Source organism: Ammospiza nelsoni, chromosome 4 (genome assembly GCF_027579445.1).
Source record: "Ammospiza nelsoni isolate bAmmNel1 chromosome 4, bAmmNel1.pri, whole genome shotgun sequence".
NCBI classification, from domain to species: Eukaryota; Metazoa; Chordata; class Aves; order Passeriformes; family Passerellidae; genus Ammospiza; species Ammospiza nelsoni.
In genome coordinates this window covers 52,996,977-53,008,399 of record NC_080636.1, presented here as the reverse complement: position 1 = coordinate 53,008,399, position 11,423 = coordinate 52,996,977, and the positions used below count along the sequence as shown (strand labels likewise).

The following is an 11,423-nucleotide window of genomic DNA, read 5'->3' as shown; positions in this document are numbered from 1 at the left end:
CTACTAGCAAGCCAGTATTCTTTTGCAGGCCCACAATAACAGAGACTAGATACATCATTGTGATGAATACACCTGCTGATCTACGTATCATAATCTTAAACTATTTAATGTCTGTTTTGCTTCTTCAGTTCTTTAAAGCCAACTAAATATGCACAGCAGTCCTCATCTGCTACTGCTACACTTAGAAGTTCTGGTGAAGTGTTGGTTTTCCTGTTCTTTACAAATACCTTTAGTAAAATCAAACTTTTAACTATTTCAGATGTTACATTACCTGTCAAAGGAATGGAACTGCACAGGCTGCTCAGCAGCTCCATCACCAAGAACTCCAAGGAAGGTTGGCGGCAGAAGAGCAGCATCCACTGCAGTGCCATCAGCTGGCGTGCTCACCAGGCTTCTCAAGATATCCTTCACATTGACATTTTTTGCAGCTGGCACAGAAGCCACAGATTTACTCTCTTCAATTCCTGTCTCACTTCCGCCCGCCTGAGATTTATTGACCTCTAATGAGAGGGTGCACAGGACTTCACTGACTGCATCTGGGCCTGCACTAACACCCAGAGGTCCTGCTTCAGCAGCACCACTCGAACTGTTTGTTTGTGCTGCAGCTGCTTCCTCCCCAAGACCAGAATCCCTTCTTTGCATAGATGCTGTATTTTCTGAATCTTCAGTAGAGGCTGAAGCACCAAGAGCAGCAGATGGCTTTTCCACAACTGTTCATATCAAAAGAAGAGAAAACACATTTTAAGGTCACTATTAACGGAGAAGCATTCACAACATTGGTCCTAAAGATTTCTAAAGCATTTTAAGCCAAGTTATTTCTTTTGGCGAAGTAATTAACAGTTCACCTGCAGCAGGAGTTTCATTATTTTCATTTTCTGATTCCTTGAGTGACTGGCTTTGGTTTGGTGGTCGTCTTTCATTCTGGGGTTCCAGTATATCTCTGTATTTTGAAACCATGAGCACAGAAATAAAATATACAACAGCCAAAGCCAAAAACTGAGCCTGTTTACTATCCTCCTGTAAAAAACAGACACACACAGATTTTTCCATTACAATTTCAGCAGCATGTTTATTTTTTCATGAAGTATGCCCAACACTACCATAAACATACCAAGAGGAAGCTGATATGTCAGCAATGGAAGAACAATATTCTCTAGTCACAGTTTGTCTCACCTATAAAGCTAAGGAATACAGCACTTGAATACAAGTGGCACCAATCCTTTCATTTTTCATTTATTTGACAACTTTGGCTAAGGTTGTGTGTTTTGATTTCATGTTTCAAATTAGTGTAGGGTGTAGGGTCCCCTTTATTCATGGGTGTTTCTTTTGTTATATTTCCTCAAAAATGCCAAGATATTAACAGCATTTGCAAGACAATCATGCTCTACATAACTGGAACCTATTAATGAAGGAAAAGAAGCAAATTCCAGAACAAGCATCAAGGTTTTGTTTCATTATCAGACAGTCCAGATGGATGTAATCTACTACGTATAATTTAAACAAGAATTGAGCAACATGCATTTGCATTACAGCTGGAACTTTATGAAGAGATTTTAGGAAAAACCTTGAAAACAAATCTTAATATGACCTATGCCAGGCTCCTCCCCAGAGTACTCAGTCACTCCTAGTGAAAGAGGGAAACCTGGAAATGAAGATTTAGTCTAAGCTTGTCCCTTTTGGCTACCAAAGGAAAAAAGCTTCATACACTTTTGGGTCACAGGAGAATGGAGTATTTGGATTCTCACTTACTAAAAAATGAGTGTTTGGAGTTTTTTACCCCTCATTCACATCAGGGTTCAGGTAACATTCAATTTTGTCCTCTGAGTAGTTCAAGAAATTAAGTTACAGTATAAAGTTCATTCTATCATGATTGTAGTGCCCATCAAAGCTCCTTATCCCTTGAAGAACTCCTTAGTAAGTTATTCTGGGAGATATTTATGAGAAACTTTTTATTAAGAACAGGTAACATAGGTGGATCCTATCTGTGGCACTAAAAAAACAACCTATCTTCCCCTTGGCCTGACCCAAAATCTTAACTTTTACAGAATAATCACAGTGTGAGATTGAAGAAAGCCACCTGTAATGGTAAGGATTATAAAGAATTTTCTTGCAAGATGAGTATTAAGACAGATTCTAACTGTACTTAATAAAGTGGTGATCCAGTGAATTAGAACTGACCCTTCCTTACTTTTTCTATGTTTGAAGAACTGCTTGAAATAAAGCTCTAAGTACTGCTACTGGTGGGTAAGCAGATTCCATCAGAGTTCCTGCTGTAGAATTTGTACATTCAAATTATGCTACTCCTGGCTGTAAGTGCTGAATACAATGTAAGAAACTGCATGCAAATAAAACATTTAGATGCACATGTAAACAGCTCAGACAAAAACTATTCCCCACCAGATCTTTCCAAGTCTACTTTTCCCACGTAGCTCAACATCCTAGCCAAAAAGCAGAGCTATTGCACCATTTTATTACTTATCGAGAAACAGATATGCAAAAAAAAGCAGAGGTTGTGGGTGGGTATTGTTTTGATTGTTTTAAATAAAAAGGTTCACAAAATGTGTTTGAAGGAATCCTTAGGAGTACTTTAATTGCTCCCAGTATGGAACAATCATTTCCTGTTAGTCTCTTGTACACTGATACTGACATAGGGGCTGAAAGAAGCTTGCTTCAATCAATAATTACTGTAAAGATAAAACTCAAAATCCTTCACTTTTCTGGACAGAAAAAAAAAATCACTGTATAAATCATTACACTTGCTGAACAGTCCAATTATTGTAAACTAAGTTGTGGTGTCCAGGCTTGTGGTCACCAATGACTCACAGCCATTATAGCTGCTGTATTTGCTTACAGAGGTGATTTTTTTAAGTAATCAATCTCAATTTCCTCAATATCAGCTATAAAGTTGCTGACACAGGACAAAGATATTTTTAGTCAATTCAAGACTAAAAAACATATGCATGCTTACAGCACAGGCACACAAATTGGTTCCTCTGAGAGGAAGTAAAGGAATTAGAAATGACCTCTAATTTCTAATTAGCTAGAAGAATGTGACTTCTTCAAAATGTACATAAATACATAAATGATACATAAATACCTTGTCTATGAACATATTTGTACTAAACACAACATAATTAATATACAACTGGCAGAATTCCACAAAATCAATTCTTAGGAAAAACAAAAAGCCAGATGAGGAGACAGTTGGGTATCACCTCTCCCTCCTCCCAATCCCAAACACTACAACAGCTGCAGAGTATTGCAAGTTCCTAATTACTGTGAGCAGTATTCCCGTTTTGTACATCCAATTTAGTCAAACTCTGTAACAGAGAGGAAGCATTTAGCAAACAGAGACAAGCAGAAATGCAGCTACAAAGAAGAGGACATTATTGACTTACTATATCTCTGAACACCACTGCTCGGAGGCGATTAATATCCATATCCTGCAGAAGTCTGTCATGGTCCCGTATGGGAGAAATGCCACCAGTCACAATGTCCACCGGACTCTATTAAAAAAAAAAATTGTTTAAGATCCTGTGTTTAAAAGCATTCTACCAAGAATCATGAAGTGTTATAATCACTCACTGTGCATCATACTGTCATAACTACAGCAGAAAGATCAGATATGCATTTAATCTTTAAAGGAGAAAAAATCTGGTCATTTCTTGTGACAGATTTAATTTCCAGCATGTGTACCACCCTACTTCAGGTCTGTTAAAATATCAGTGGCACAGGTACAAATTTAAAAACATATCCCTCTGTACAGACATTATTGACTTCTGTGTTTCTGCATGTGGTCTTAAACTTGCCTTTGCTGCAGACTTTACTGATCCTATAAAGCCTTGCACTGCTTTTTGGTTCCTCCCAGTTTCTCCAACAGGCTTCATCTGTGCATGCTGCTGACACTCCAAGCAATTTCTTACTGCTACTGCACATACTTGAAGGGAAAAGAAACGTTAAGAGCTATTCTGAGAAACAGTACAGTTCTATAGTCCCTTACAGAAATGTATAACACAATTCTGTTTACCACTTAAAACTAAAAAGTTGACGCACATCAGTAAAATACTTTGCTTCTGTAAGTTTTAGACAGCTGCAAACCAATGCTCAAAATTCTTTAATAATTTATAACTAATAATGAATGCTAAACTAATAGAACATATAGGCTGTATCTAATGGATACTTGAGTAAAATGAGTATCCCTCACCGCAATTTTACCATGCATACAACCACAGGGTGGGTAGGGTGAAGACAGCTAAATTTCACAAATTTGCAAGGGAGAAGACAAGTGATAGACCAGCGAAACAAATGGCAACGTTGGCTTCACAATACTCTGTTACTCTTGGACTAAATGTTCTGAAGTTACACAACTGCTGGGGTTTTTTAGCTGCACATTTTTGCCCTGTTTCATCTTCTAATATTTATTTTCAAAGGAAAAAAGAACTACCCCACCTCTATACCTGTTTGCATCCCATAAATCTTGCTCTACCTGCACAAAGTTTTAATTGCCTAGAAAGGGAGAGGAAGGCTAGTTACTGTTGAGGTTCTGAGCTGCTCTGGCACTCATGCAAATCAAACTTTTCATTATAAAAAGTCTTATGGCAGGCAGCTAAGCATGAATTCTCTACTCCTGTATGAACTACCTGGACCCTGCTATGATCTTATATGTTCTCATTTTCAGAAGATTTGTTACTTTCTTAGGTAACTGATCATTTTCTTTCAATCCAATTTGAAGGAAGCATACTGTAAATAATCGGATAAAATTACTGCCCAATTTGAATCCTTCGGAAATTTACCCTTCTAGTTTTCACCATACCTTCATATACTGACCTTCAAGTGTTCAACCTCTTATCTAAGTATTGCAAAGTTTCGTTTTCTTATATAGTACAAGATTACTGTTCTTAAGGCTGCTATTTGCTCAGCCTTGATTATTTGGGGAACTTTGGCAAAAGAAATATCCTCATGGATAAAATGAAAACAAACTACCAAACAATTTATATTACTTACACTTTTAGAGAGGAATATGTATATATGCATTGCAGAATACAGTAAAACTGTAGAAGATCTTAATGCTTGATTATGTTTAATCTTGATTTAACAAAACAATGGGCAGGAGCAAAAATAAAGCTCACAGCTGCTAACTGTTTAGTAACTGCAAGGTCCTATGCTCATTAAGTGGCTTTATTTGCTTACCCAGGCGAAGACATTGTCGCAGAATTCCTCCAGATGACATATTTTTCTCAGACTCAATTTCAGTGAAACCAAGAGAGCTTGCAAAAATTAGCACATCCACAAGGTTGATTAATCTCTGGAGAAATGTTAAAGATGCTTCTACTGAAAGTCCTTGAGTTGGCTCAATATTCTCCAATTCATGCTACACAGAGAAAAATTGAAAGCAACATTTACTTCTTCACAAAGATAATATTCCTGCACGTTAAATGAAGAAAAATGTGCGCTGGAAGTCCACTATCAGTCACATTCAAAAATAATAATCACTCATATTCTAGGAACAATCATTATTATTGGGATTTAGCCCCATTCCAGACCACTGTGGGGCAACAAAGGCAGGAAAATTTTTAATGTCTTCAGGCAAAGAAGGCAAGCACCTAATTTATCTTAAGGAAAAGTGTGCAGGTAGCAAAGGGAGCAAAGAGATGCCTGTGGAAACACCCCACCTGCACTTCCACTTCCCAAAAGGACAGATATAACAATTAATGCACTCCATAAAAAAAGGCATCCTCCCACAAGTGAGGAATTTTCAAATAAAAATGGAATTTCTTACAGTAGCAGATGTGGCAGCAGAAAGCAATGGCAAGATACCACCACAGGCCATGATCATGTTGTCCATCACTTGAGAGATGAGGTGGATCGTGTTGTGCACAAACACCACATTGTCACTGCTATTCACAAAGTCCATCACAGTTTTTGTAGAATGGCTGTCCCAAAATTAAAAAACAAAAAAAGACATTCAGAATAGAGCCTTATTTTTGGGGTATTTTTAAAAACTCCTGTTTTCACAAAACTAAAACCAAACACTTAGCAGTGGGAAATCAAATAACTCATGACTTAAGGGTCAACTGGTGCATCACAATCTAAACCTAAAACAACATTTGTTTTCTGTTCATAAACTGCTCAATATGACAGGTTGCTAAAAACACCAATTTAGATTGCTAATCCTCATTTGTATAAAGATACATTATAGGCTGGTCTATGACTGCTTGCTAGCAAGGAAACAGAATAAAGTCTCCTGGAACAGAGAACTAGATTTGAACTTAAATCTTTGGAAAGCTAAAGAAAATTCTAAGGATTTCTCAGAGAAATTAGAAATCAACAAAGTACAAAAACTCAAGCAAAAACTTTCCAAAACAGAGGCAAAAATAGAAATATATTTTAGCTATATCTGATGATTACCAGATAGGTTAACTTAAACATATCCTAAAAATTATAGTCAGATTCAAATTCACTTCAGTTTAAATTGTTCTAATCACTTACCTACACTATTTCTTCATACTGACATTCCTTTTTATCAGGTCAGAACACCAGTATGGTTCAATTTTAATTTTAGACTCATGACTACAAGCTAACAATGGACCCTCCCCTCTTATTTCAGTTATTAAACCTTAAAATTACATAGCAGAATTACTGTTGCTTTCAAAGATCTTCATTATTGCGTTCCAGATCCCTGTTAGAAGTTAATTTCAAATTAACATCTTTGGGTTCACAGAACCCTATCAAAGCAGCAGTATGTGTGAATGCAGAAGCAAGACATACTATTTTGGATATATTATCTTTCTTATCCACATTTAGATAAGAAGACACAGGCCCTTAAATACATTAGGAAAATTAAAATCTTAGCTGAATAAAAATCAACAGCAAGACCGCCACTGACTTATATGTAGCCAGGATTTCAGTCCAAACCTGTGTGTTGGTCCTGAACCAATATACAGTTATGTCTGTAAAGAGTCTTAAAAAAAAATCTGAGAATAATTTAGTGTAGGTAACAAAATAAGTCAGGCTATTGAATAATGAGTAAAACACCAGATGTCCATGAGTCTAAGTCAATGAACCCCTTGTAAGTGAACCCAGTGTGGATCATTCCACATAAAGCCCAGGATGTACCTTCTCCACATCTGTATATCTGTTTCTATGGAGAAGAGCAGGTCTGTGAGCAGGCGCTGGTGCATCAGGGACCACTTGAACTCGGGAATACGGAACACAGCTGACCTCGTGTCCCTCCTCTGCCCGTCCGATGGAGCAGACAGCTCCTGTCCTGAGGAACCCTGCTGCCTCGACGGCTGAATGCACCATTTGCAGACAACAACGAAAACGAAACACAAAACCCACACTCTGGTTATTAGCTCCCATGGCACAAACTGAAATGCATCTAATAGACTTGAGATTCTGGATATCCAACAAGTCCAGACTGTGTACATGGTTCCAAATAAAGCTAAAACTATTCCACAAATGCTATTTAATGGACATACCAAAACTACAAACTAGGGTACAGCTGTACTACCACACCTGCCAGTCTAGCTATTCACAAGCAGCCACCCAACCTTACCAGGGGGGAAGAATATGTTGTTGTAGACAGTGGTTTTCCTCCTTTAAGGAAGAATGGTGCAGATTGAAGAGCATCCATTAGGAAGTATCTCTGCAGAAGGGAAGTACTCAGAGACATGATCATTCAACCATTAAAAGATGGATTGGAAACTAAAGACTAGACCTGGAGCACTGCAGCACACAACAGAAGCCCAGTCTCAATTTATATTTGTACAAAATGGTAGGATGACATGATGTAGTGACAAAGCTACCAATTTCTATAGTTTAAAACAGCTGAGATCAAGTGTTCATCTAGCCAAACACTCAGTTTATATCAGCATTCATACATGGATGTACAAAAATCTTGGAGAATTCTCAGCACACAAATTATAAGAATAATGGCTATTTTAACCCAGGGTTAAAAAATTTTACAGATAACTCACAAAAATCACACACATTATAATCCCCAGAATGATTAGGTATGCTTTCTTAAAAAAATCATTTAAAAAACCTTCCTTTTATTTTTAAGCTAGACAGATGAAGGACAGGTAGAATTTACCTCAGGCATGGATCTGGCAGGCAGAGGTGCTTCTAGATGTGTGTTAGCTTTCAACTCCAGTCTTTCTGTATCTGATGCAACACTGGAAACATCAAGCTTGGCAATTCTTTTGTCAGGGGCTCCAGAGGGCTCCACCACAGGTGCATTTCTGTTTTCTACAGTTGTTTTGGTTTCACTGGTAACTATGCTTCCTTCCTTCAGCTTCTTTTTTCCTGCTGAATCCAGCTGAGTTACTACTTCTGGAACTGCAGAACTCACTGTCTCTGGCAAAGTCAGTTCTTGTTTCTTCTCATCCACACCTTCAGTACCCTCAGATTTTAAAAGTCCAGTTTCAGGCTGCTTCTCTGTTGTTTCTTCCTGCTTTGTCACTTGGCTTGCATTAAAGCCACATTCCTTGTTCTTTTCTGCAAGCTCTTCTGAAGGCAAAGGCAAACTACTTTCATCTTTCAAATCAACAAAGTCATCTTCATCTTCCACCTCTACTGCTGATTTTTCCAGTCCTTCTAGACTTGTGGGAATTCCTCCTTCCACAGGAGTTTGCATGGCTAAAGAAGCAGCAGTGACAGCAACTGTTTCTTCCACAAGCTCATCAGCTTTGCTAGAATCTTCAATTGCTTCAGCTATTCCAGTACTGATTTCTGAGACATTGGGCTTTTCTGGTTGTGGTTCTGGAGAAAATTCCACACAAGGCACTGCTTTTAAATCCTCTGTAGTACCCACATCCTCGCCCTCTAATTCCTCCTTATGATTAGACACTGAATGAGTTTGTTGGCCACCATCTGATGAGTTTTCTTTCTCTTTTTTTTCAGTTCTGCGCTCTGTATCACCATCAGTAATGCAGGAAGGAGCAGCAGCATTTTCTTTTAACTCCAAAGACTGCTGCTTTCCCTTGGTTTCAGCTTCTTTGCTAATCCCAGAGATTGTTCTAATTGGAGTTGAAGAATGTACTCCACTCCCTTCAGCTCCGTTCTCTTGGTACTCCTTGTACATTTGAGAAAGACTCTCTTTGTGCATTTCAAAAGTTACCTAAAAAAACAGAGTTCAAAGGACATTAAAAACTACATAGTAATGACTGTTTTCTTGGGAAAAAAACAGAAAACCAAAATCAATGCTTAAATCACAAATTTATATTGGATTCTGTCCTTTTCATTAAGAAAATCTGCACATTAGCTTTCACTTGAACTGACAGCAAGGTTTTATTACATGTACCTGTTTTTCCTGGCTAAAAGGAAGAAAGAAAAATAAAGTCAATGTCAAAAAAACCCTAACTAGCCTGATCCAAAGGATATCCTAAGCATAAGATGCACAGAATTTACTAGATTTGAAAACATCAATATTTTTGTGAAGGGGGAGGCTGTGACAATTAGCAGAGCTTTCATATCCTTTTAGCACCTTTAGTATGTTCCAAAATCCACAAAGATACATAAACTTTTGAAAATTTTACACTAAAAAGTACAATGTCACAAAGTCACAGCACCTAACAAAGCCAGAATCCTGTGGATCCCCAAATGATACCAATAATTCCCCAGATATTTCCTTTGGTGAGTGCTATTCACCCTATCTCAGCCTGAGAAAAGCTACACAAGTGGATTCAAGTGAAGATTTCTCTACTCCTTAGCTGAAAATATAATTGTTGTTTCTAGGTATTTTTTAAAAAAATCCAGATAGAAAAATTCTTTATATACACACTAATAAAACTCATTTGCCCAAATAAATAGCTGTGTTTTTAAAAATAAAATACCACTAGCCTAACTTAAGTTTTTATTACACTGTTATTCAATTAAGTTTATCCATACCTTTTCATTTAGACTTAGATTTATATTCCATAACACAAGTGTTTATTTATCTTTAAGCTCAGTTCTCAAAATTTTCCCAACATAAGCTCCACCTGAGGGTTGTTTCCTTTAAATCATTTTCTGTATCATAAACATTTTCCATAAGCAAAGTAGAGCAGTGCATTCCACTAAATATACAAACACACATTTTCCTATTCTCTTACATACTCAGCTCATACATTTGAATCTCATCTAAAAATTCTGTGTACATAGCATTCAAAGATATGATTATTCAGTGGGAATATCTTCCCTTAAGGCAACACAGAGGAGTGAAAAAATAATTTTTCAGATTAAAAATAGACTAGAAATTACAGCTAACAAATCAGAGATAAGCAAAGACAGAGCAAAGACAAAAATTATTTTTGGCAGGTTCTGATGTCAGTATTTAGCTTTTTAACTATTTACTCCATCAATCAAGTATATTCAAGTATGGCAGGAGCAATGCACTATTTTAACATGATCTGAACCATATTATTCATTCAAGTTGATTTAATTGAAATTTTAGTGTCTAGAAACAGAAGTGGGATATCTCACTCTGCTTGTTTAAAAAAAGAAAACAAAAAAGAGTCTGCACATAGTTTTCATTCATTCAGTTATGTACAAAAAAAAAGTGTGAATGATTACAACTGATTGAAAGTTCATCCAATTAAAATGGAACCATAAATTATTTAATTCTAGGATTTTGCTAAAAAGAGCATGTGGGGGGCATTATTACTTTGGAAATACTTTCTGAATTGTACCACAATCAGAATGTTGAAGGCAACACAAAATAGATCGTGCTAATAAGCTGTCCTTTGCACTTTTCACTTATTTTCCAAAATATGATTAGGCAAATCTGCTACTTCAGGTCTAATCGCTGCTTTTCTGAAGAAGGAATCTTACTTAACAACTTGAACTTATCTCCAGTTAACTTTACCTCTTCTCTCTCCCCCTGTTGCTTCCTGCATTTCCAAAACTACTAAAAAGCTTTGTCCCAGCAAGCACTAAAGAGACATTTAACAAATGAAAATGACATTGCTTGATTTCAGCAAAACTTACATGTACTTGCCAGAAAGCACACTGCCCCACAATATTTAACAGTGTGAACATCTGTATTTTCATGCATCATTCCAGGGTAAATCTCATTAAACTCATATGTAGGAGTAAAAGCTACAAAGTTTGTAGCTTCTCACTTCCTATGAACACAGTCTGTAGGGCTGCCAACTACTTTTGGAGAAATGGGCAGTCAGCTGTATCTCACTTGGTACAACCTGGGACCTACTCTTTCACTACAATGCTTTTCTTCTAGTGTGCTACCAAGCCCTATCCTCTTAACAAGAACCCATTGCACCTTCCAATTTTTCCTTAGCAGCCAAACTGATCACCTGGTTCACAGCCTTAAATCATTTTGCTTGAAAATAAGTCAAAATCTGTTCTCCGTGAGTCAGGATTGTAAGCTTGCTTTTTACTCTTCTCCCTCCCCTCAGAATCCTGAACTCCACCAACTCACGGTC

At 37.2% G+C, this 11,423-nt stretch overlaps 1 protein-coding gene across 1 annotated transcript in view; it reads right to left on the bottom strand.

The window, feature by feature from the left end:
- Positions 1–11,423, bottom strand: part of LRBA (LPS responsive beige-like anchor protein) — a 372,144-nt gene that overhangs the window by 289,679 nt on the left and 71,042 nt on the right. Inside the window, exons 23-30 of the mRNA XM_059469874.1 lie at positions 8,096–9,121; positions 7,117–7,292; positions 5,780–5,933; positions 5,191–5,371; positions 3,810–3,937; positions 3,399–3,506; positions 846–1,017; positions 272–710 (exon numbers count right to left, since the gene is read on the bottom strand). Coding sequence (XP_059325857.1) covers positions 272–710; positions 846–1,017; positions 3,399–3,506; positions 3,810–3,937; positions 5,191–5,371; positions 5,780–5,933; positions 7,117–7,292; positions 8,096–9,121 — 2,384 coding nt within the window. The remainder of the gene's footprint in view (positions 1–271; positions 711–845; positions 1,018–3,398; positions 3,507–3,809; positions 3,938–5,190; positions 5,372–5,779; positions 5,934–7,116; positions 7,293–8,095; positions 9,122–11,423) is intronic.